The following is a 26264-nucleotide window of genomic DNA, read 5'->3' as shown; positions in this document are numbered from 1 at the left end:
TTTTGGTGAGTGGGGGAGTGAGTCTTGTGGGGCCCAATTGGTGTACCAAGCTTGCGTGTGTAGTTGGTGTTGCCTGCCCTGTATGTGGGGTGTGTTTCTGGGCAGTCGGGGAGGGGAGGTGGCCCTAACAATCAAATCTCCCTGATGATCCTAGAGTTTTAAAGCTGCTGCAATAGTCTAATCCTTCAGTTCAGTCCTGCCACAGTTTGTCTCTGCCACTGACCCACAAGTCTTTGGTATTGGCGTATGGCTCCTGAGACTTGCAAGTGGGCCCCTCTTCCAGGCTGTGCACCCCGGGTCCTCTGTTGAGGGATGACTGTGCTATGTCCCAGGTGAGTGCCGTCCCCCCAGGGCAGTTCTGGGCTGCTGGGCTGTGTAGGGAGGCTCCCAGCCTGCTCAAATGATGGCTGAATGGGGCTTTGTTAATTCACACTGCTCCACCTTCCCAGCTCTGGGACAATCAGCTGAGGTTGCAGGGAAGGCTAATGTCCATGCCCAGTTTTGTGGTGTGTGCCTGTTATTTGAAGCACTTCCGTCACACTGGGTTGTCTGGGGCAGCTCTGGGCTATGGGGCTGGTGATGGGCAGGAGTGTTTCCTGTCCACCAGGATGGTGGCTGTGAGCGGACACCCCCCTTTTCTTGGGAAGTTGTGGTGTTTAGTGAATTTTCTCAGCCACTGGATTATTGCCTTTTGTCTCAGAGCTCTCTTAGTTCTGCTCTTGACTTGACGTGCCCAAATTGCAAGTCTTTGAAGCTTTCTGTATTGGGCTTCTTAGAGTAATTGTTTAGAAAAGGAAAAAAGGATTAAAAAAAAAAAAAAGGGCCCTCCTCAGAGATCTAATGGGTTATTGAAATGCTAATAGACAAAGCAACCAGGGCCATTAAGGAAAGGTCCACAGGGCAGAGAGATCAGCTTTTCTTCGGGATTTGCATATGCGCCTCAAGGCCTGAGCTCTGCCCTTCCCCTTTCTGTGTTCACCAGAACTCCAAAAATCCTCTGCTTTTATTTTGGAGTTTTTCGTGTTATTTTTTTTTTTTTTCTATGCCTGTCTCCTCTCTGCTGGGCTGGCAGCTCTCAGATTCTCTGGTGTCTGGTCTCAGTCTATCTATGGTTGGAGTCTGGATCAGTAGAATGAGTTTCCGAGAAGGGCTACCACTGCAGTTCTCCCTTCTCCTTCCCGGAGCTGACGGCCCCTCCTCCCACAGGACTGAGCCTGGCAGGGAGGGGCGTGGGTCCCCTGGCCGCAAAAACTTACAGATTTCGCTGATCTCAGCAGTTCGACATTTTCATGAGTGTTGTATGAAGTATGCCCAAAGACAGATTGCTCTGTGGTGTCCAGTCCACGCAGTTCCTGGCTTTTTACCTACTTTCCTGGAGGAGTAACTAAAACTTACAGCTCACCAGTCTGCCATCTTGCCCCGCCTCTCTTCATTGTGTTTTAACTGCTGTATCCCTTGTCTATGGTAGACTGTTTTAATTTTCTCTTCCTCCATTGATGGACATTTAGGTCATCTCCAATTTTTTGAAATTATAGACAAGTTGGCCACAAATGTCCTTGGGCCTGACTCCTTGATCGCACATGGGATCACTGCTAAGTCTTGATAATTTAGCAGAGAGGAGACTCAGGATAACTGCTGAGCTACAGGAAGTTTCAAGTTTACGTAAATCTTTTTGCTTTAGGTTTATCTACAACCATGTGGTTTTCTGAATAAAACCAGGAAGACAGGAAAACTCGAAGCCTTTGTGATGAGCTACCAAAATATCTCCCTACATCTCTTATAGCTTTGGGGTGTTTCCCCCTCTCTTCCTCCATCCCAGGTGAACCCAGCCGATGGTGAGAACTATGTTACCATGGTCGAGATGACATTTGTATTCAGCATGATCTGGTCTGTGTGTGCCTCTGTAGATGAGGAGGGCCGCAAGAAGATTGACAGCTATCTCCGAGAGATCGAGGGCTCCTTTCCCAATAAGGTCAGGGCACTCAGAAGTCCAGCTGTCCTATTTTTCCAGAACCCACAGGGTTCTGGATGCTCAGCCTCTCTTGGATTTCAGCCCATCTACACAGTTCTCTTCCTTCTAGCCAGTCTTGAGCCCTTTATGTGGGCTGGGGGAGCTAAAGGAAGACTTGGGTAACTGACAAACATGCCTCTCCTTAGGACACGGTGTATGAGTATTTTGTGGACCCCAAGATGCGGTGCTGGACATCATTTGAGGAAAAGCTCCCTAAGAGTTGGCGCTACCCTTCAAAGTGAGGGCAGGGTATGGGTAGGGCTTGGAGCTGTGGTTGGCGGAAGATGGGGCAAAAGAGATGGGGCTTCCAAGCAAACAATGAGCTACAGAAAGGAGAGGGTGGGCCTGGAGCAGAGGCGACTCTGGAGTGCCAGCAGTGGGATCTAGAGGAAATGGGGGAGGGTTCTTAAGGAAAAGGCTTGACCCTCAGGCCCCACGTGCCAGGGAAGATAAGCACTGGGAGAGAGAAGGACGTGGGGAGCTGGTGGGGGCTACTGGTCCTGGAGACGTGGTTCCTTTTCCTCCCTAGTGCTGCCTTCTATAGGATCATAGTGCCCACTGTGGACACTGTTCGCTACAACCACCTGGTGGGCGCCTTGGTGTCCAGCCAGATCCCGGTCCTGCTGGTGGGTCCCGTGGGGACTGGAAAGACCTCCATTGCTCAGAGTGTCCTGCAGTCCCTGCCCTCCAGACAGTGGTCAGTGCTCATTGTCAACATGTCTGCTCAGGTGTGTGGCCACCAGCTCCCAGCCCCCTCCCGGCCTGCTGCTCGCCCCTGGGATCCGGGCACCCGGTTGACGCTGCCCTCCACCCTTCGGAGGACTCAGGTGTTCCTTCTGTGCCTCTCTTGCCAGACTACGTCCAACAACGTGCAGAGCATCATTGAGAGCAGGGTGGAGAAGCGAACCAAGGGTGTCTATGTGCCATTTGGGGGCAGAAGCTTGATCACCTTCATGGATGACCTGAATATGCCAGCTAAGGACACGTTTGGGTCCCAGCCACCCCTGGAGCTGATTCGCCTCTGGATCGACTATGGCTTCTGGTATGATCGTGCCAAACAGACCATCAAGTACATTCGAGTAAGCATCCCAAGAATTTGCTCTTCAGGCCTCTGTTGTCTCCCAGGACAGGCTCAGTCCCCATCCCCCCAATCCATTGTCCTAGTTTCCCTCACCACACAGGAGTGTGCTCCTTCTCTCTCAGCACCCAGAGAGCCTGCTCCTGAGTTGTCAACTCCTGTTATCAAAACTCTCCTCCCTGACCCTGCTTTATACTGAGTGACCAAAGGATCCGGTCATGCAACTTCCATTCTTTCCCAGGTATCGCACAACTCACTCACACAGCGACCCTCATGCTCCCCCCAGAGTTGTCTGTCTAGGAGCCCGGGGTCCTGTAGCTCCATGTCTCCGTGTCTTCTCTGCCCCCTCCATGGGATCAGTTCCCTGCTCCCCACCCGGGACCCAGGGATTTCCCTTCTGGCTCTTCTCCCACAGGGTACTGAGCCCCTTCTTCGTTTCTCTGTCTTTCATCAACGGGCACAGCACTGAATTCTCTGATGCCCTGAATCTGCACCCAGGGTCAAAGACGCACCTAGAACTACAGTCAAATATTTCTGAGAAAAGAACACACACACCAGAACGGAAAAGAGAAAGTCAACAAGACATAATCAAAATGTTGTGGGGTTTTTTTGTTGTTTTTCTTTTGCTTACCTGTATTTTTCAATGTGGATTACACAGATTACAATGACGAAATAAGGGCAAATACGTTATTTTAATAATTCTATTTTTAAAAAAATGCACACCACACACACATTTCTAACTCCTTTCCCTCCACCTTTTCCTCCGTGTTTCTCCTTACTCCCTCTGCTCCTGCCCTCTCCCTGTTTGTCCCTCCGTTTCCTGTCTTCCTCCTGGCTCCTTTTACCTCCTGCTTCTTTCTGTGCCTCACCGCCCCCCATCTGCCTCTGCCCCACCCTGTCTTTGCACTGTAGGAAATGTTCCTGATGGCTGCCATGGGCCCCCCAGGGGGTGGACGCACTGTCATCTCCCTGAGGCTACAGAGTCGCTTCAACATCATCAACATGACCTTCCCCACGGTGAGGGGGGGATGGGGATGGGGGCGAGGGCCTTTCGGGAGGGGAAGGAAAGAGGCGGGACTGTAGAAGCCACAAGTGGAAAGCCAACCCCTCCCCGTCCCCAGAGAATGAGCGGGCAGGTGAAGGGGGCGGGGCTGAGAGACCCCTGAGCAGAGTTGCCTGCAGGGAGCTGGAATGGCAGGAGGTGACACTGGTCACCTGCTTTGCTGTCTCCTGAGCTGGGAGAGCTGCAGCACTGAAGTGTAGTTTGATGGCACTGAAGTCTTATAGTCCCAATGGGCGGAGAATTCAGGGGGTCCGAATAGACAAAGGAAGACAGATCCTACAATGCTGAGAGCTGAAAGCAGGGCCACGATTAGCGTGAGGCACTTAACTCCCATAGAGAATTTAAGGGGGCACCAAAACACTCAGTAGTAATCAAGGTCAATAACGTTTTTTGTTGTTGTTGTTTTATCTATGTACTCTTTTTTAATGCAATTTTATTGATATATATTCACATACCATATAAACCATTCATTACTCCAGAAAAAGAAAAAAAATAAAAAACAAAACACAAAAAACCCAAAGCATCCCATACCCTTTATCCCCTTCTATTATGGACCCACAGTATTGGTGTGGTAGATCTGTTACTGTCGATGAAAAAATATTAAGGTTTTACTGCTAACTATAGTCCATAGTTTGCAATAGGTACATTTTTTCCCATATATTCCTCTATTATTTTATTTATATATTTATTTTAATACAGTTTTATTGAGATATATTCACACATCCTACAATCATCCACAGCGTACAATCAGTTGTTCACAGTATCATCATATAATTGGTGTATTCATCACCACAATCAGCACTTGAACATATTCGTTACTCAAAATAAATTTTTTACAGAATAATAAAAAAGATTTAAAAAAATTAAAATACCATGCAATACAATATAATAAGGTCAGACAACAACACCACTACCAAGAATCCTGTACCTCTCCTTTATATCCCCCTCTCAGACATTTAGATTTGGTGTATTGCCTTTGTTACATTTAATGGAAGCATATTACAATGTTACTGTTGGCCATAGACTCCAGTTTGCTTTGATTATATTTTTCCCAATACCATCCCTTTTTCAACACCTTGCAAGGTTGACATTCATTTGTTCTCCCACATGTAAAAACATTTATATTTGAACATTTAGTCACCATCATTGACCATTCCAGGTTTGACTGAGTTATACAGTCCCAGTCTTTATCGTCTATCTTTCCTTCTGGTGTCATACATACCCCTAGCACTCCTCTTTCAACTTTACTTACAAACATCTTTGTTTAGTGTACCTACAATATTGTGCTGCCATCACACAGTATTATGTTATTCATTTCTGGATCTATACAATCAATCCTGTTGAACATTCTATACTCCTTCAGCATCAAATGCCTGATCTTGACCCTCTTTCTATCTCCAGATAACCTGTGTTCTCAACTTTTAACTCTCAAAGTTCATATTAGTGAGACCGTACAGTATTTGTCCTTTTGTTTCTGGCTAACTTCACTCAACATGTCATCCTCAAGTTTCATCCCCATTGTTATATGTTCTGTGACTTTGTTTTGTCTTACGGCTGCATAATATTCCATCGTGTGTATGTACCACAGTTTGTTTATCCACTCGTCCGTTGATGGACATTTGGGCCGTTCCCATCTCTTGGCAATCGTGAATAATGCCGTTGTAAACATTGGTTTACAAATGTCTGTTTGTGTCTTAACTTTCAGTTCCTCTGGGTATATACCTAGTAATGGAATTGTTGGATCATATGGCAATTCTGTACTTAGCTTCCTGAGGAACCACCACACTGCCTTCCAGAGTTGCTGCATCATTCTACATTCCCACCAATAGTGAATAAGTGTGCCTCTTTCTCCACATCCTCTCCAGCACTTGTAATTTTCTGTTTTATGGATAAATGGCCATTCTAGTAGGTATGAGATGATATCTCATTGTGGTTTTGATTTGCATTTCCCTAATACCCAGTGAAGTTGAGCATCTTTTCATGTTTTTGAGCCGTTTGTATTTCCTCTTCAGAAAAATGTCTATCCATGTCTTTTGCCTATTTTAAAACTGGGTTGTTTGTCTTTCTGTCATTGAGTTGGAGGATCTCTTTATATATCCTGGATATTAAACCCTTATCTGATATGTGGTTTCCAAATATTGTCTTCCATTGTGTAGGCTGCCTTTTTACTTCTCTGACAAAGTCCTTTGGTGTGCAAAATTGTTTAATTTTGAGGAGATCCCATTTATCTATTTCTTCTTTGATTGCTTGTGCTTTGGATGTAAGGTTTAGGAAACCACCTCCTATCACAAGATCTTTAAGATATTTCCCTACATTTTCTTCTAAAAGTCTTATGGTCTTAGCACTAATATTTAGATCTTATGGTCTTGATCTATCTTGAGTTAATTTTTGTATAACATGTGAGATAGGGGTCTTCTTTCATTCTTTTGGATATGGATATCCAGTTCTCCAAACACCATTTATTGAAGAGGCTGCTCTGTCCCAGTTTCTCTGGCTTGAGTAGGCTTATCAAAGATAATTGTCCATAGATGGGAGGGTCTATTTCTGAATATTCAGTTTGATTCCATTGGTCGGTATATCTATGTTTATGCCAGTACCATGCTATTTTGACTCAACTGTAGCTTTGTAATATGCTTTAAAGTCAGGTAGTGTGAGATCTCCCACTTCATTCCTCTTTCTCAAGATATTTTTGGCTATTTAGAGCACCCTCCCCTTCCACATAAATTTATTTATTGGTTTTTCTATTTCTGCAAAGTAAGTTGCTGGGATTTTAATTGGTATTGCATTGAATCTATAAATCAGTTTAGGAAGGATTGACATCTTAACTATATTTAGTCTTCCAATCCATGAACATGGTATGTTCTTCCATTTTTTTAGGTCCTGTTTAATTTCTTTTAGAAGTTTCTTGTAGTTTTCTCTGTAGGGGTCTTTTGTGACCTTGGTTATGTTTATTCCTAAATACTTGATTCTTTTGGTTGCTAACTCCTCTATTATTAACTCCTTGTAATAGTGTCATACATTTCTTCTACTTCATGAAAGAACTCTTTTATATTTGTAAAAGATCAATACATTTTTAATGCTATATTTTTAAAAATTAAAATGAATGCCAAAAATTTACAATGAACAAAATACCAACATTTTAAATAAATACAAGATCAGTGCATTGCCATGTCTAGCCATGTTGGAGCCCAAAGCCAAAGGAAAAATCACAGACACTGATTCTGTCTGTATTTAAAATGTTGCTATTTGTTCCTCATGGATATTTGGCATTAATTTTGACCTTTAAATATAGCATGACAATATCTATTTATCTTGATTACTGAGTTTTTTGGCCTCTCCTTAAATCGTGTGCAGAGGCGAGTTCTTGCCTCGCCTCCCCACGGTCCAGGCCCTGGCTGACGGGCAGGGGACCTTGGAAAGTGAGCCTGAGGGCCTGTTTCCAGGAGTCCCAGATCATCCGAATATTTGGCACCATGATCAATCAGAAGCTTCAGGACTTTGAGGAGGAGGTGAAGCCCATTGGGAACGTGGTGACTGCAGCCACCCTGGACGTGTACAACACCGTGGTGCAGCGCTTCCTGCCCACACCCGCCAAAATCCATTACCTCTTCAACCTTCGGGACATCTCCAAGGTGAAACTCGGTCCAACATTGCCCCTTTCGCCCTGGCACTGCATCCTCTTCTCCTCAAAATAAGCCTTGGAACGCAACAGCGTACCACATACCCCAAATCACCCCCGCTCCTAGAATGCTCCATCCTCCGTTCACACTGCTGAAACTTCTGGAAGGGATCTCTTCCCTCCCTCCATCCCAAACGTGGTTCCTCTTGCCAGGTGTTCCAGGGCATGCTCAGAGCCAACAAGGACTTCCACGATACCAGGTCCAGCATCACGCGGCTCTGGATCCATGAATGTTTCAGGTGAGATGTGTGTGCCCTGCCAGTCCAGGCTTCCTCAGCTTTGGCCTCGACCCCCTGCCTTCACCCCTGGTCTGCCACTCCTTTCCCCATGGCCATTCTGCTCTTTGTTCCCAAACCTCACCCCAACTCCCTCCCAACAGGGTCTTCTCTGACCGGCTGGTCGATGCGGCAGACATGGAAGCCTTCGTGGGCATCCTCAGTGACAAACTCGGCTCCTTCTTTGACCTCACATTTCACAATCTCTGTCCCAACAAGCGCCCTCCTATCTTCGGTGAGCGAGGAGCTGTGGCTGCTGTCTGGTTGGGGGTCTCTTAAGAGACTGGGCTTAGCAGGAAAGTCATGAATGCTTAGGGCCCTGAGACAGGGTCTGGCGAAGAGCAGGAATTTGAGACTTTGATCCTTTCTTTCCTGTGGCCCAGGGGACTTCCTGAAGGAGCCCAAGGTGTACGAAGACCTGACTGATCTGACAGTCCTGAAGACAGCCATGGAGACGGCCCTAAAAGAGTACAATCTGTCCCCCTCTGTGGTGCCAATGCAGCTGGTGCTCTTCCGAGAGGCTATTGAACACAGTGAGCCCTTCCTACCCCCCTCCCCTTCCCCATCTTCCCAAATAAGGGGTATCTCTAAGGGATTGGGATCCCTTCCCAGGTCTCTCCCAAATCAAGACTTGGAAGTTGCCTTCCTCCTTGGCTCCGATGCCCTGGAGGCAACGGGTGGGCTTTTCCTTGACAGTGGTGTTGAATGGACACACTGGAGGTTAATTGAATTGCTGTTGGGGTCTTCCCCCACCTCTTGGTTCTACTTTAACTGCAGGCATCCCTGTTCCTAGCCTAGGGCCTGGCGGTCCCCCGAGGTGGCTTGGCTGACTCATTTCCCTCATCCCCCCACCCCACCCCTGCCCAGTCACACGGATTGTGCGAGTAATTGGACAGCCTCGGGGCAACATGCTCTTGGTGGGCATCGGGGGCAGCGGGCGCCAGAGTCTGGCCCGCTTGGCCTCATCCATCTGCGAGTACATCACCTTCCAGATCGAGGTCACCAAATATTATCGGAAGCAGGAGTTCCGAGAAGGTATGGCTGGGTTTCTGAAATGGAGATGGGTTTGGGGCTAAGCATAAAAGGCCGATACCCGACTTCCTGTGTTGACAAGAGAGAAGAGAGATGGAGCCAGGGAGTGAGATGTGTCAGGCCTATGTTGGGTATAGGATGATGCAGAATATTTGTTAGGAACTCAGAAGAAAGTTCCTAAATCTCAGAAGAGGAATAAGGGACAGGATGGGGACTCTGAAGACAGTCTGTTCTGTCCCTTCCCTCTTTCACCTTCATCTGCCCAGATATCAAGCGTCTGTATCGCCAGGCTGGGGTAGATCTCAGCGCCACCTCCTTCCTTTTCGTGGACACCCAGATTGCTGATGACTCATTCCTAGAAGACATTAACAACATCCTCAGCTCGGGCGAGGTCCCCAATCTCTATAAGACTGATGAGTTTGAAGAGGTACTGATTCCTTCCACACCTGCTACCAGTTGGTTCTTTGGCCTTCCCAGACTAACCCCGGAATAACCCCAGGTCCCAGAACATGCTCCTCTAGTGCTCCGACTCCCTGTTTCCTGCTCAGGTTGAACAGCTCTTCCTCTTCAGCCATCTTCCCGCAAGGGCCCCTATTGGGCACAGTTGCGTTCAAGTCCATACCTATCAGCCCAGCCTAACCTGTCGCCCCTACCCCTACTGCTATTCTGCCATCGAAACTTTGCCCCCTGACCCTGTGTGGCTTCTCTCCAGATCCAGTCGCAAATCATCGAACAGGCCCGGGCAGAGCAGGTGCCCGAGACGTCGGACAGCCTCTTCGCCTACCTCATCGAGCGCGTGCGGAACAATCTGCACATCGTGCTCTGCCTCAGCCCCGTGGGCGACCCCTTCCGGTGAATCCCGCTATGTGCCGCTCCTCTCTAAGTACCCCTGGCCCTTGTCATGGGGTCTTCCTCTCCTCTTTTGGCAACCCATGCCTTCCCAAAGCTGGCCTCCTGGATAAGTCCGGGCTCTCCTGGCGTGTCCCTTCTCCTTTCCATAGACTGTGTCTTCAGGAAATTCCTGCTGCTCCTTTTGGTATGACTAGATTTTAAGGACACCAGAAGCTAGGAAGGGGGGTTAGGGCAGAGAAGTGTGGAGAGGCGAATGGGGTTACCATTTGTTTTTAGGGTATGCACACGTGTTTTACCATGTGCCAAACACTGTGCTCAGCATTTTTCATGCATCATCTCATGAATCCTCTAACAACCCTAGTTAGTACATATTATTATTCCCTATGGATGAGGAAACTGGCAGCCAAGGAAGTTAGATCACTTGCCCAAGATCCACACCTGGAAAGTATGAAACCAGGTCTTTCTGACCCTAAAACCTGTTTCTAAATACTGCACTGAAGTAGTTCTTCAGGGAGCAGAATCTGGGCAAGGAGATTCAGAAGCGAGAGGACGGGGCATTTGGGTTCCCAGAAGGCGGGTGCCCGGGTGGTGAGGCCAGTTGCTGGAGGGTGCATCTGTGAATGGATTTTCCTGCCATTCAAAATCTCACCAGGAACTGGATCCGCCAGTACCCGGCCTTGGTGAACTGCACAACCATCAACTGGTTCTCGGAGTGGCCCCGGGAGGCCCTGCTGGAGGTGGCCGAGAAGTACCTCGTGGGAGTAGACCTGGGAAGTCAGGAGAACGTGAGAGCCCTCCTCCCCGTTCCTGTTCACCCACCCCTGGCCCCTGCTCCCGTTTCCACTTTGCTCCGCAGCCCACCCACCCTCCATCTGCCTTGACACGTGTCTCACGCACCTTCTCCCCTGGCCTCAGATCCACAGGAAGGTAGCCCAGATCTTTGTCACCATGCACTGGTCCGTGGCTCAGTACTCCCAGAAGATGCTGCTGGAACTGCGAAGATACAACTATGTCACGCCCACCAACTACCTGGAGCTCGTGTCTGGATATAAGAAGTATGAAGGAGAGGGGGCACTTGGAGGGTGAGGGAGCTCGGTGTCTTCTGAGGGCCATCGAAGGAATGACAAAACAGAAAACACCCAGGAGCCGGCCAAAGGGACATGCTTGAGGACGTGGGTGCTGGAACAATAGAGATGCGTGGGGTCTCAATTTTACCAGGAAATACATAAAAGAGTGGTGGGGATTCCATGGGGAAACGTCATTTCTAGCGGCCTCTGGCTCTGTCCCTGGGGCTCCAACCCTCTCAACACTCTCTGTTCTTGTTTTATGGAATGATGTTTCTCTGTCTTTTTCCAACCATCCTACAACTGGGATGTTGTTATAAGATACCCAGTCTTTTCCTCCCTGCATTTAACATCTTCTAGACTTTCCACCATTCCCAAGATTTTTTTAACCATTTATTTGGCAATTATTTTTTATTGAGTGTCTTTTTGTGTACACAACACAATAATTTGCTGCGAAGGATGAAAGAGAAATGTAAAAAAAGAACAACAACAGTTCCTGGATTTGGTATGTTAATCAAGATGAAGACAAAGCCATCTGTAATAATAATGATAGATGGCATTTATTTATTCACTTAACATGTATTTTTTGATCACCTACTGTGTACCACACGGCATTCCAGGTGCTCAAAATATGCCAAGGAACAAAATTAAGTCCCTGCCCTCATTCTTACTATTTGCCAGGCATTGTGTTAAATCCTTTACATTCATTGTTTTGCTTAATACATGAAACAGTTTTAGGCAGACTTTTTTTGGGGGTGTGGGGGGTGCTATACAATGTTGAAAAAATTTCTGAATGAGTTGCCAACATTTAAGACTTGGGAGCCTTCTATAGATTGGGATTTCTGGTTCCTCCTTAACAATCAGAAATCATGGCAACCCTGGGCCCACGTGCCCAGCGGAAACAGGAGCCAAGAGGGGGCCGCCCCCTCTCTAGACAGTTCATGCTTCCTGGTTCACTGTAGTCCCCACAGGGCCCACTGCACAGTGAGGACAATTGAAGATTTTCTAGTAGGGGAAGTGATGAATGAAAACATTATGTAGCAAGCTGATTTTGACAGTGGCGGGTAGAATAAATCAGAGGGAGGAGAGCCTGGAAGCAGGAAGAACAGTTGGGCGGCTATTGGCTGTGATCCAGGCAGGGTACAAGAAAGACCTGACTACCCTGGCGGTGACCACAGACAGGAAGACGGGGCCTCAAGCGACACCAGGAAGGCAGAGCACACAGGACACTCCCCTTTCCGAGACCCTAGCCCCTCTCCAAGCACCTTATCCCTCTCTGTCCCCTAGGTTGCTAGGAGAGAAGCGGCAGGAGCTGCTGGACCAAGCCAACAAGCTGCGAACAGGGTTGTTTAAAATCGATGAAACCAGGGAAAAGGTGGAGGTGATGTCCCTGGAGCTGGAGGACGCCAAGAAAAAGGTGGCCGAGTTCCAGAAGCAATGTGAGGAGTACCTGGTCATTATCGTGCAGCAGAAGCGGGAAGCAGACGAGCAGCAGAAGGTTGCGGGCTCCCCTGCCAGACCTGCCTCTGACCCCCCACCGCGGCGAGCACCCCCCGAGAATAGCCTTCCCCGTGTCCATCAGCCATTGTTTCCAGGGGGGCCAAGTTCCTCTCCTGGACTTTTCTTTAGCTTTCTCTTTCATCTTTACCACCAACACTGTCACCTCCGCCTATGCCCAAGGCAAAGATGAAACTCTCCTCCTCTTGTCATCCCTAGGCAGTGACTGCCAACAGTGAGAAGATTGCAGTGGAGGAAGTCAAGTGTCAGGCACTGGCTGACAATGCCCAGAAGGATCTGGAAGAGGCACTGCCGGCCCTGGAAGAGGCCATGCGGGTATCAGGGGCAGGTGCAAGGGTGGGTGCCAGGAACAGGAGAGCCCAGGGAAGGGAAGGGGCCTTCTTTACCCTCAAAGCCCCTGGGGAAGTAACTTAAAGGAGGTAACTCCAGCTCTGCTCCCGAAGTTACTCCCTTTCCCCAGGCCCTGGAGTCTCTGAATAAGAAGGACATAGGAGAGATCAAGTCCTACGGACGACCACCCGCCCAAGTAGAGATGGTGATGCAGGCTGTCATGATTCTCCGGGGCAACGAGCCCACTTGGGCCGAGGCCAAGAGGCAGCTGGGTAAGACAGAGTCGAGATAATGGACTCGGTTCACCCAACATTTATAATCATCTGTTGTGCATCAGGCACTCGGGAAGAAAGATGAATGAGACGTTGTTCCTCCCCCTAAAAAGCATAGAGCTTTGTAGGAAGGAGAAGACACATATATTGGTTAAGATGCTCTGGTTGTAAGCAACAGAAAACAACTCAGCCTGGTTTGAACAAGAGAAGGAAAATTGTTCCAAAGATACAGGAATGAATGGCAGAATCCCAGAGCAGGATACCCTCATGTCCCTGGAAGGAGCAGGAATCAGAAACTGGGAACAGGACTCTTTCTGTTTTGGGCTTGTGGTTTTTCCCTACTTTGGGTTCCCATGGTAGAATATAACCTGTGGGAGGCGGTTTGCCGACCCCTGCCCTGGATGAAGGTGCAAAGCATATGCCAAGAATGATGTGGGGGTGGTTTGGCTGAGAGTGTTGAAGATAAGCGATGGGAGATAAAGCTTTCAAGATTGTGGAGGCTCCTGGGGGCTGAGAGGTTACTAGAGAAGGGGGCAAGACCAGACAGATGAACTAGGGATGAAAGAGGTCAGAGATTTGGAACTGAGCCCAGGAAGAAAGGAGCTAGGCCTCCACAACGGAGGTGAAACCTGCATACGGACATGGGCCTAGGCCCTCTGGCTTAGGCTCCCAATTTTCATCTCACAGGGGAACAGAACTTCATCAAGTCCCTGATCCACTTTGATAAAGACAACATCTCAGATAAGGTGCTGAAGAAGATTGGGGCCTACTGTGCCCAGCCTGACTTCCAGCCTGATATCATCGGCCGTGTCTCCCTGGCGGCCAAGTCCCTTTGCATGTGGGTCCGAGCCATGGAGGTGAGCGGTGGGCAGGCGGGGGGTGAGGGAAAGGTAGATGGCAGGGTGGGTGTCTCAGATGGGAGGAAGGATGGCTGGTGGGCTATGGGCGGCTCCCACAGCCTGGCTTGTCTCCCTGCAGCTGTATGGGCGGCTGTATCGGGTGGTGGAGCCCAAGCGGATCCGAATGAACGCAGCCCTGGCCCAGCTTCAGGAGAAGCAAGCAGCACTAGCCGAAGCCCAAGAGAAGCTTCGCGAGGTTAGCTCTGCTCCCCGCTTGCCCACTGCCGTCCTCCTCCCTGATTTCGGGGATGCTCTGTTACCATGTGTCTCTTCCTCACCTAATCCTACTACCCTCTCACACGTGATACCCCAAGATGGTTCTGTTTCCCTCCCACTCTATGTGCTGTTTAGATTGTGCTGCTTCTGGCTCAGAAAGCTGGGCCAATTGCAGGAGATGAACAAGGCAGAGAGGCTACTGTCACCACGGGCACTTCCAAAGACTGTTTTGGGAGTTGGCACCTTCTGGCATGGTGGCCTCTGGATTTGAGCCATGGGCTGTTAACTGATGAAGTCTGAGTGGCTGCTGTGGACCAGGAGCAATGGGTGTTTGTGCAGGGAGTGGGAGTGGGGGGAGTCCCAGAGAGAAAGGGGATTAGTTATTGTGAGCAGGCTGGACAACCCAGATGGGGCTCTCCTAGCAGACATGCATCAGGTAACTCAAACAAGGCAGAATGTGAAAGTGCCGTGATCAAAAGAGTACAGGTTTCTTCAAGCCTATCATTTGATTTTTTTTTTTTAAATCACTGATTTAATAGTTCACACATTCACATGGTTTGCAATTCAAAAGGTACAGTTTCAATAAGAAGTCTCCCTCCCAGCCCCTTTCCTCCAGCCATCCAGTGCTCCCTGAAGGCAATCAGTAGGACTTGTTTCTTGTTTATCTGTCCAAGGTTCCGTGCTCACATAAGCAAGTATATATATTTTTTCATTTTCTTACAACACTGCTGTGCACCTTCCTATCTGATTTACCCGTGGACTGAAAAGTTTCCTCGTCAGTATGTGGAGAGTTTCTGCATTCTTTTTGCTGCCACAGTCCCAGTTTGGGCTATACCATAAGTCATTCAAACACTCCCCCTCCGATGGACATACTCATTGTTTCCAGGCTTTTGTGCTTCATTTGACCTTTCACTTTGCTTATGTTCTTTTGAAGCACATAGAAGTTTTAGATTTCTATATAATCGAAGCTGCTTATACAACTTCAAACTGTTTTAACTGAAGCCAACGATGACAAACATCCAGGTGCAACCTTCTCAAATGGGATGAGGATGCCGGGGTTGCGTGAGATCACGCAGCTTGCCCAAGGTTGCCCGGCTAATTCCTGACAGAGCTGGGGCCAGAGCCCACGTTGCCCAACTTCCTGCCACCTTGCAGACAGGTCCATCCCCGTCCTTTCCTGCCACAGGTGTCTTTTCTGCCGGAAGTGAAGCTGCCCTTGAGGCCTTTTCTGGTCCCAGGTGTGCAGAGAATTCAGCCGGGCTGGGCGAGGGGCCTTCTGTCCGCACACGTCCCTCCACAGCCCAGGCCTTGCTGCCGTTTCCGCCCCAACTCGGGCCAAACCTCGCCAAACCTCTGCTCTTTTACCTCTCTTTGTCAAGGGTGAATAAGCAGAGGTGTGGCTTTCCCTTTGGAAAGGTTACTCACCCCTGGATGAATCATATCCTGGGCCAAATAATCAAGGATTGTTCCCTTTACATGTGAAAAAACGGGACCTCTGGGATCAGCTGCCAAAAATGTCATTCACTGGGCAAACATTTACTAGCGAGCACCCAGTGTTAGGTCTTTTAGGGGTGGGTCCAGACACCACCCCCATCTTGAGAACCCCTAACTGAGAACTCCGATAAGAGTTAGCAAAGAGGGAACCAAAATTTTCTCCTTTGTTACTGGTGCAGGCTGGGTTGGAGGATGCAGTTAAGTGTAAGAGCCAGATGCACCTTTTAAAGGAATCTCAGAGTGGAGGCATTTCCCCGCCCAGGTGCAGGTAGCCCTGGACTGATGTCTGGGCTCCACCCCAGGCAGGTGGTCGAGCCGGGGGTTGAGCCTGGGAATCAGCATTTTAAAAGGTTCTGTGCTCAGAGCCAACCAGCAGTGGGAAAGCCAGCACCTGTTCACTGGGGCCCAGGGGTCTAGAAAGAGGCCCAGAGCCCAACTCTTGCACATCAACACAAACCTCAAGTGAAGCATCTTGGCTGACACGCACTTGTTTGGGGCCCTGGAAAATATATTTTCCCCAGGCCCAATTTTAACGTGCAGCAAGGGTAAAGAACCACTGGTTTAGATATTACCCTAGAAGGCTCTGAAATGAGTCAGAACAGAATCTTAATCTACTTCAAGGCAACTCTATGCACAAAGCTGAAAAATCTGTCTTTTCTATTTCCCATTCCAAATTATGTCTAGTCCCATTTTCCAACATAGCATATCAGAGGTTATGTAATAAGTGACAGTATTAAAATGCTGTAATAATAAAATCACAATACACAGAGATTTGACAAATTTGAATCTAATACCTAGAGATAAACCAAAGTTCAAAGATTAAATCCTGTTGTAAGCTGAAGTCCAAAGAAATCAAAGCCTGAAATCAAATTCTCTTGCCTTCATGAGTTAAAAAAAAAATTAAAATCCAACATTTTAAGTTAGAGGCCCCAAACAATCCTCTCCAGTTTCTTATTTTGTTCAGTCTCAAAACTGAGGGGTCAAATCTGTTTCCTTAAGCTATAGCCTGGTCAGTCTCCCACGGGAAATGGATTTAGTTCCTTCAGGACCTCAGAGTTCAGCATCAAGTCTTTCATGAACATTGTTTAACAATAAAAAAAGAATTCCAGGAATTAATAAGGTATCCATGATTTCTACATAAATTTATGCTCCTAGAGACCAGTTGATATTGTTGCCAAAGACCATAGAGGAATCCAGTGGTGCTTGAGAGAATAGGGATAGATGGAGAGAATCTTGGTTTTGGCTTTGCCAGAATGTCAGGTATCTGGAAACCACGGCCTGTGCACCTAAATTTAACCGTGAGAGATCTCCAGCAAAAGGTTGATGTTGACAGTAAGCATTTACTGAAGTTGGCGGGGCTGGGCTGGAAATCCACATGTGTATGTCCTCTTCCTTTCAGTTTCCTCCTGGAGCTCGGGGTTCCTGCTCTATCGAAACCTAAAAGCGATCTAACCCCACTACCACCTCGTTGGCAATACCAGGCCAAGCTGTTTCTGTGTAGCATGTGACAGCAGGCTTTATCCTGAGACTTGTCACCTCTTAGCTAAGGCCACCTTCGTGGCCCATACCTTTCCTTAGCCAAAGTCTGAGTAGCCCAAGCATAGTTTTCCTTGAAGCTTCTCTGCTTTGAGCAGTCCCTCCTGTGTAGAAACAGCCACTTGCCAACGGCAAAGCCTCTATAAGCCACAATCATCTGCCAAGGTCAAAATTGTGCCTGGTTGGCTCACAGCCTTTCACGCAGGCTACAGGGGTTAAACGTCAACCACGCAAGTGTAAGAAACTACCTGACTTAAAATGAGGCTCTACAAACCACCTAAGTCAAAATACCTGTCCACACCCTAACGTCCACCCATGGAACCTAGTCCCACCAAAAGTTTCTTGATTAATTTTTCTGGTCTGCAGATATCAAGGGGTGGGGGTGGGGGTGGGGTGGGATCTAAGAATTAGTGCTCTTCTTCTATGCCTGGGTCCTGAACAAATTGAGAAACAAAACAAAGGATGATTAGCCAAAATATGGCCTTTATCAATAGTAAAGTCTGGGTTGGAGAACGTGGCGCATTTCTACAGGCAGGTGCCTACTGGTAGTGACCCCATATTTAGAAAGATTTACCCAGTCATGGGCTGACAAGGCCCCCACACCCTGGGGAGGCAGGATGGAACTGTGTTCTCTGTGGCTTGGCTCACTCCTAAAATGGAAGGATCTGAGCTCAGTCAAGACTTCCTAGTGTGTTCTAATCAGATCAGTCATTTGCCTCCCCAGGGAGGGTGGGAGGAAAGGGGTGGAGAAAGCCCTACGACTTGAAAGGGAATGATCAAGATAAAAACTTCCAACAACAACAACAACAAAAAGGCCCAGATTAAAAACAGATAATAATTTTATAGAGAAGAACTTTAAAAGCAAACTTAAGCCAATTGGTATCCTCAGAGTGCTTAAAGAAGCAATTGCATCCATAAAACAAGAATAGGACGTTGGCGTGGGGTGGGGGGAACCAAGCAGAGAAAAAGAGGAAGCTGTGGGAAATTTAAAAAGTGGAAGAGTGGGAAGACAGAGTCAAGGAATATGATTACAAAAAGACAGAAAAGATGAGGGAGACATAGAGATACAATCCAGCCAATAAGAATTTCTGCAAGAGAAGGCCCAGAATCAGGGGTGAGGTGAATATTTAACGACTGGTTCCGCATGGGTGGCTATCTCTCAGTACAGTACATGCCCCAGCCCTAAGCAACTGAAACAGCCACCTGCGGACATGCTTTCTGGCACCAGCCCAGGCCACATAAAGTCAGGGCTGTTTATGCTGTTCAACCTGTGTAATCAACTTAGAGACAAAGCACAGAGGAGACTTCATGGTGGCTTCAGGCTATATATGTTATCAACCTTGATAATGTAAAAATAAAGCTGAAGAAAGCCCAGGAGGTAGATGTAGGATGGTGAGGGAAAGATCAGGCCATGCTTTTCACAGTAGATAGACTAAAATGAAGTTTTAATATGTTAAAGTCGTAAAGAGGTGACCAGGAGAAGAACTAAAAATATTAAATGTAGAAGAAAAAAGAGTGGTGGTGTGGATGTGTAAAGGAGTTAAGTCTTCCTCTTTCATAGCACAGAGACAATAAAAATAGTCTAAATGGATCAAACAGGAAACAGCAGTCTAGAATATGCTCTTGCATATTCTAGAACACCTCTGGAAGGAGATTCAAGAAAAAGGTTGCAATGGCTACCTCCAGAGAATGGAAGTGGGAGACTTATGCCTTTTGAATTTTTAACTTACCTATGCAGAGAGTAAATAAAATTAAAGCAAAAGAGAAATAGCAGTGTAGAGGTATGCTTATGGGGAAAAAAAAGATATGCTTATGCACATACAAGGCTATTCATTATGGCATTGTTAATAACAGCCAACTGTTGGAAAAACACAAATGTCTATTAGTAGGAGACTTGTTATATAAATGATGGCTCAAACATACACTAGATTATTTTGCAGCTGTTAAAAAGAATGAGAACTGATTTGGAGACAAGGAAAAAATAGTAAAGCACAGAACAGTGCATATGGTATGTCACCATTTATCTTTATTTTAAAATTCACTCATTCAACAAATATTTACTGAGTGCCGGACACAATTCTAGGTGTAAGGATTCGGTAGTGAACAAGGCCCTGTTGTCATGGAGCTTATATTTTCTTTACCGTATTTATAGACACTATACATGGACTATCTCTAGAAAGTGACAGGAGAAACTTGTTACAGTAATTCCCTCCACGGGGGGAAACTGGGGGGCTGGGCTCAGGGGTGAGAGGAAGACTCACTCTTCATTCTATGCCCTTTTTTTCCCCTTTTGAATTTCGATTCATGTGAATGTATTCACTCTTCAAAAAAGTCATAAGGAGTAAAAAATATTTTGAAAAAACTAAGGATTTTGTTAGGAACGATAATGGTGTTATGGTTATGTAGAAAAATGTCTTTTTTTTTTTGTAAGGAGATGCATTATGAAGTATGTAGGCTTGAAATTTCATGAGTTTGTAATTTACTTTAAGATACTTTGACAAACAACAACAACATGTAGATGAAATTAAAATGGTAAAATGTTAACAGCTGTTAAATCTAGGTGAGGGGTGATAAATATCCATTAGGCTACTCTACTTTTTTCTTTGGTTAGAATTTTTTGTAGTAATTTTTTCAATTAAAAAAGATGAAAAGAAATATTAAAATTGCAAAAAATGAAAAACTGCAAAGAGATTACGGTATTTTTCAAAATAATGGCAGAAGCATATAATTCAGAGATATGGAGGTAGGTACCAGAAGAAATAAAAGAGAAATGGCTAAAAAAAATAAAATTGGTGGCCTTTGAGGAATGGGATTGCTGGGGACCAGGGAGGTTAAGCTGGGGGTATGGCTTTTCCTTGTAACCTCTTTTCATTATTCAGGTTTTTAATCTTGTGCATCTGTTTCACACAGTGAAGACAGAAATGCCACCCACAAAGTAAATAATGAAATAAAAAACCAACAAGCGGGCTGGATACCTTCCTGTAGACAAATCTCCATAGCACGGGGAGCCGTAATCAGACGTGGCTGATGAGCCCCGACTCACAGCCAGAGGGGCTGGGGAGAGCCTGATGTCTGGTGTCACTGAGCCAAAGCCAGCTCATGTGACTCCATCAGGCCTGGACCTGTGACACACATGAGGGGGTCAGGGCGCCTCTTCCCCCGTGGGCCCCCAGCCAGTGTTTGCCCTGCATCACCCGCTCTCCGTCCCCACGGCCAACCGGGCCCCTTCCGAGTGACACCTTTTTAATTCACATGTTCATGCTTCTGAACAGCTTGGCTCTCAAAGCTTGGCCTGCTAGCCCTCTTGTCATTTGAACGTGAGATTTTCAATCTCCACTTCGTTTTAAAGATTATCTCTTGGAGAGCGATCGATCCCATTTCCAAGTTCTTGGAGTCCCCCTCGTTGGGTGCCCAGGTTCTGCTCTCTTCTAGATGCCAGCGCTGCACTGCGTCCACATTTACCCTTCACCAGGGACCAGGCTCTGAAAGGTCAAAACTTACCCGGGGTCATTCAGTAAAGGGAGAGCAGGGATTTGAACTCCACAAAGCCCACGCGCTTTCCACTGGTGCTGCTGGCCTCTCCCAGTGGGGATGGCAGTAGGAAAGGAGCTAACACTTCTAGAAGGCACACTGTGCAACCCCAACTCCCTATTCCTCATCACAAAGAGGACAGTGGTACAGTCTGACCGCAGCCGTACTTGCTGTTAGCCAGGCAGAGCCCGCAAGGTGGCAAAGGATGGAGGGAACCTTGTCTTCTAGATATGGCTCTTGCCAGGTCCCCATCTCTGGTGTGGGGCCTTGGTCTGGACATCTGGTCATATCACCCCAGGATGCAGGGAGCCTCTTCCCTGGACCTTTTTCTTGAATGCACTCCCTCTTCCTCTCCCAGAAGCTCCTTGGTTCATTTTCTATCTTCATTCCTCTTTCAAGACCCCACCTTGGATGTGATATCTGGCATCAGTCATTTTGTGCTACCTGAGCCTCTCTGTGTGGTTTATAGTGTAGTATATAGTATATAGTATATAGTATATAGTATATAGTATATAGTATAGCATTTGCAGCATAATAACTACAAGAGTCTGTCTCCTGAGTTTCATTACCAAGTAGATTTCAGACTCTTGGAAAGGGCAGTGGAGGGAAGGGAAAGAAAACGTCATCTTATCACACTTTTTTTAAAATGCAAGTTTATTGAGAATATTCACACACCATATAATCCATCCAAAGTATACAATAAGTGGCTCACAGTATCATCATATAGTTGTGTGTTCCTCAACACAATTTTTTTTAATCTTCATTTTATTGAGATATATTCACATACGACGCAGTCATACAAAACAAATCGTACATTCGATTGTTCACAGTACCATTACATAGTTGTACATTCATCACCTAAATCAATCCCTGACACCTTCATTAGCACACACACAAAAATAACAAGAATAATAATTAAAGTGAAAAAGAGCAATTGAAGTAAAAAAGAACACTGGGTACCTTTGTCTGTTTGTTTGTTTGTTTCCTTCCCCTATTTTTCTACTCATCTATCCATAAACTAGACAAAGTGGAGTGTGGTCCTTATGGCTTTCCCAATCCCATTGTCACCCCTCATAAGCTACATTTTTATACAATTGTCTTTGAGATTCATGGGTTCTGGGTTGTAGTTTGATAGTTTCAGGTATCCACCACCAGCTACCCCAATTCTTTAGAATCTAAAAAGGGCTGTCTAAATTGTGCGTAAGAGTGCCCACCAGAGTGACCTCTCGGCTCCTTTTGGAATCTCTCTGCCACTGAAGCTTATTTCATTTCCTTTCACATCCCCCTTTCGGTCAAGAAGATGTTCTCCGTCCCACGATGCCGGGTCTACATTCCTCCCCGGGAGTCATATTCCACGTTGCCAGGGAGATTCACTCCCCTGGGTGTCAACACAATCAATTTTAGAACATTTTCATTACTCTGAGAAAAGAAATAAAAAGAAAAAAGAAAACCCAAGCATCCCATACCCTTTATCCCTCCTGTTATTTTTTATTCATACACCATACAATCCATCCTATGTGTACAATTAATGGCTCTTGGTGTAATCACATAGTTATGCATTCATCACCACAGTTAATATGAGAACATTCTCATTTGTTTGGAAGGAAAAATCCCATACCTCTTACTTCTCCCTATTATTGACATTTAGCCTTGTTATAGTACCTTTGTTACAATTAATGCAAGAATATAGTTACTGTTAACTATAGACCTTAGTTTACATTAATTGTATTTTTGCCCACATACCACCTTATTATTAACATCTTGTAATAGTGATGTATGTTTTTTCTAGTTCATGTAAGAACTTTCTTATATTTATACAATTAACCACCTTCATTGTCCACTCTGGGTTTCGCTAAGTTATACAATCCCAGTTTTTATCTTCTGGCTTTCCCTCTGGTGACATACACGACTCTAGCCTTCCTCTTTCAACCACACTCATATTCAGCTTTGTTAATTACAATTACAGCATTGTGTTACCATCACACAGTATTGTGCTGTCCATTTCTGAACCTTTACAATGAACCGTATTGAACATTCTGTACTCCATAAGCATCGATTGCCCAATCTCTGCCCTCTATCTCCTGATAACCTTGCTTTTGACTTCAACTCACAGAGTTTACTCATTATAGTTAGTTCATATTAGAGAGACCATACAGTGTCTGTCCTCTCATTTCTGGCTTATCTCATTCAACATAATGTCCTCAAGGTTCATTCACCCTGTTGCATGCCTCATGACTTCACTTCTTTCTGCAGCCTCACAATATTCTGTCATATGTATACACCACAGTTCACCCTTCTGCTCCTCAGTCACTGGACCCTTGGGCCATCTCCATCCATTGGCAATCATGAATAATGCCGCCATATACATTGGTGTGCAAATGTCTATTCGTGTCCCTGTTATCAGTTGTTCTGAGGATATACCTAGTAACAGGATTGCTAGATAATATGGCAATTCTAGACTTAGTTTCCTGAGGAACTGCCACACTGCCCTCCAGAGGGGGCTGCATAGTTCTACTTCTGTGAATAGGTATACTGCTTTCTCCAGCACTTGTAGTTTCTGTTTATTTTTAAAAGTTTTGTTCACACACCATACAATCTATCCTAAGTATCACACGCATCTTACTTCATTTATTCCTTGCAACAACATATAGGGTAGGTATTATTATTCTTATTTTACACGAGGAAGCAGATGCTGAAAGAGATGAATTTACCTAAGGTCACACAGCTAAAAATGGCGGAGCCATGATTTGAGACCAGAACAAACTGGCCTCAAGGCCTGTGCTCGAGCCCCTGTGCCCTGGCCCCTCCCAGGTGGCTGAGAAACTGGAGATGCTGAAGAAACAGTATGATGAGAAGCTGGCACAGAAAGAGGAGCTTCGCAAGAAGTCTGAGGAGATGGAGCTGAAGCTGGAACGAGCCGGGATGTTGGTGTCTGGGCTGGCTGGCGAGAAGGCCCGATGGGAAGAGACGGTGAAGGTGAGAACAGTTGTACTGCTTGGCTCTCCTTTGTCTCTGCCCACCAGTTCCAAGAGATCCCATCCCCTTTGAGGTGAGGGACTGTCAGGGACAATGGGGACACCTGGGTTTAAGGAAATCCAAGAACGGGCAATGGGCATTCTTCCCCTCCCTCTTCTCCCGAATTCTCCTATTGGGAGAGGACACTGGAAGGAAAGAGTCTTTTTTCCCTTAGGGGTCTGCTTTAGTGTTAGATAGGGCTGGTAAGCATGCGTGGGGACTCTATATTACCCACCGGCCCGATGGAAAACAGGCATGGGACGTCCAGAGGCAGGGGCCTTGTCTCTACCCCCACTGGACTCCTGGCCTAATGAAAGGGTTCAGCCTTATCACCAGAATGTAAACATGGCTGCTAAAGTTGGGGAACTCAAAGGTAATTAGAACCAGGTCCCTGATCTCCAGGGTGTGAAGGTTTAGGAGCTGGGAAGGAATCTCTTTGATGTAGACAGTGTCCAGAGCAGAGTGCCTTCAGAAGCATTCCGTGTGTCTCCCAAAGTGCTGGGGGCCTCGGGCAGGCTTACCCCACCCCCTCTCTGTTCCCCAGGGCTTGGAGGAGGATCTGGGATACCTGGTGGGTGACTGTCTCCTGGCAGCCGCCTTCCTGTCCTACATGGGACCCTTCCTGACCAACTACCGGGATGAGATTGTCAACCAAATCTGGATCAGGAAGGTGAGCGGAGGCTCAGCTCTGAGGAGTGAGCTCTTCGGCCTTTGTGGCCAGAGCTGGGGACAGGGTCTTCGGTGGTGACGAGAGACATGGGGAGGGGCAGATGTCAGATTTTCAGGCTGACATTTGGGACTCACTCTTCCCTAACCCAGATCTGGGAGCTGCAGGTTCCTTGCTCACCTCGCTTCACCTTCGATAGCTTCCTGTCCAACCCTACCAAAGTTCGAGACTGGAACATCCAAGGGTTGCCGTCGGATGCCTTCTCCACGGAGAATGGCATCATTGTCACTCGAGGCAACAGGTGAGGCTGCTGCTGGGAGCAAGGGCAGGTAAGAGCAGGGCCCGTCCTCTGACTGGTGCTTTCTCCTCCAGGTGGGCACTGATGATTGATCCTCAGGCCCAGGCCCTAAAATGGATTAAGAACATGGAAGGAAGCCAGGTACAAGGGTGGGGGAAGGCTTTGGCCTCTCAGTAGAATCTCTTCGCAAGGCCCTACCCTTAGGCCCTTTACCCTGAACCATTTCTCCGTCTTTTGCCCTTGCTCTCTCAGGGCCTAAGGATCATCGACCTGCAGATGAGCGATTACCTCCGTGTCCTAGAAAATGCCATCCAGTTCGGATACCCAGTGCTGCTACAGAACGTGCAGGAATACCTGGACCCCACGCTCAACCCCGTGCTCAACAGATCTGTAGCTCGAATTGGTCAGGGCCCAGGCTTATTGTGGGGTGGGGAGAAGTCTTGGAGACCAGCCGGTAGGGTGCTGGCAAGGGCAGCGCTGGCTCTTTGGCCGTGCCCTCCGCTTACCTGCCCCTCCATCGGGCAGGCTGAGTCCCTGCCACTGGATATAGGTCAGGGAAGGGGTCAGTCTACACCTGATCACATGGGGTCTTTGCCCTTGACCCTCCCTTGGTTGCAGGTGGCCGGCTGCTGATGCGCATCGGAGATAAGGAGGTGGAATACAACCCCAGTTTCCGCTTCTACATCACCACCAAGCTCTCCAACCCCCACTACAGCCCAGAGACCTCAGCCAAGACCACCATTGTCAACTTTGCAGTCAAAGAACAGGTGGGCTGGGCGGATGCTCAAACTGCACTAGGGTGAAGCGGGAAGGGCTGTAGAGTTGGGAAGGACGGAGGATAAGGCTAAGCATGTGTCGGGTTACCTGCGTTAGGATGGAGGGCTTCAGAGATGGGAAGAGACAGAAAGGGTGAAGGTCTAGGAGTGGGATTTTCATTATGAGTCCTGGTGTCCCAGGGCCTGGAGGCCCAACTGCTGGGCATTGTGGTCCGGAAGGAGCGGCCTGAGCTGGAGGAGCAGAAGGATTCACTAGTCATCAACATCGCTGCCGGCAAGAGGAAGCTCAAGGAGCTGGAGGATGAGATCCTTCGGTGAGACCCCATTCTGTCCATCCAGATCCCACAGGCTGCTCCCCAACAGGCACAGCCAGCATCCCAGGGGGCTGATGAAGAATCCCCCACTTCCAGCCCACTACTCTTGCCCCCCTTTATCCAAGTGCCCCCTGGCTGCCCCTCTCCCAGGCTGCTGAATGAGGCCACCGGCTCCCTGCTAGACGACGTGCAGCTGGTGAACACCCTGCAGACCTCCAAGATGACTGCCAGCGAGGTGACAGAGCAGCTGGAGACCAGCGAAACCACGGAGATCAACATCGACTTGGCCCGCGAGGTGGGCACCCGTGCCCTCCAGCTCTGCCCCCTGTCAGCCAGCAGGAAGC

At 47.4% G+C, this 26264-nt stretch overlaps 1 protein-coding gene across 4 annotated transcripts in view; it reads left to right on the top strand.

Moving 5' to 3' along the window:
• The window catches only part of DNAH2 (dynein axonemal heavy chain 2), a 120429-nt gene that overhangs the window by 75862 nt on the left and 18303 nt on the right, over positions 1-26264 (top strand). Inside the window, exons 47-73 of one of the 4 annotated variants that reach the window (XM_037807997.1) lie at positions 1820-1972; positions 2158-2249; positions 2541-2739; positions 2866-3090; positions 4002-4106; positions 7596-7784; positions 7985-8070; positions 8211-8341; positions 8490-8639; positions 8974-9141; positions 9405-9565; positions 9851-9990; positions 10643-10775; positions 10906-11045; positions 12342-12552; positions 12771-12887; positions 13033-13174; positions 13862-14031; positions 14153-14269; positions 23662-23826; positions 24410-24535; positions 24685-24833; positions 24905-24971; positions 25083-25233; positions 25449-25597; positions 25787-25920; positions 26071-26215. In XM_037807997.1, coding sequence (XP_037663925.1) covers positions 1820-1972; positions 2158-2249; positions 2541-2739; positions 2866-3090; positions 4002-4106; positions 7596-7784; positions 7985-8070; positions 8211-8341; positions 8490-8639; positions 8974-9141; positions 9405-9565; positions 9851-9990; positions 10643-10775; positions 10906-11045; positions 12342-12552; positions 12771-12887; positions 13033-13174; positions 13862-14031; positions 14153-14269; positions 23662-23826; positions 24410-24535; positions 24685-24833; positions 24905-24971; positions 25083-25233; positions 25449-25597; positions 25787-25920; positions 26071-26215 — 3915 coding nt within the window. Of the gene's footprint in view, positions 1-1819; positions 1973-2157; positions 2250-2540; positions 2740-2865; positions 3091-4001; positions 4107-7595; positions 7785-7984; positions 8071-8210; positions 8342-8489; positions 8640-8899; positions 9142-9404; positions 9566-9850; positions 9991-10642; positions 10776-10905; positions 11046-12341; positions 12553-12770; positions 12888-13032; positions 13175-13861; positions 14032-14152; positions 14270-23661; positions 23827-24409; positions 24536-24684; positions 24834-24904; positions 24972-25082; positions 25234-25448; positions 25598-25786; positions 25921-26070; positions 26216-26264 lie in introns of those variants that run through there. The other 3 variants (XM_037807999.1, XM_037807998.1, XM_037808000.1) reach the window with 3 other exon arrangements.

The sequence above is a fragment of the Choloepus didactylus genome, chromosome 18 (genome assembly GCF_015220235.1).
Source record: "Choloepus didactylus isolate mChoDid1 chromosome 18, mChoDid1.pri, whole genome shotgun sequence".
Lineage (NCBI taxonomy): Eukaryota > Metazoa > Chordata > Mammalia > Pilosa > Megalonychidae > Choloepus > Choloepus didactylus.
This window is presented reverse-complemented; position numbering and strand designations above follow the sequence as displayed.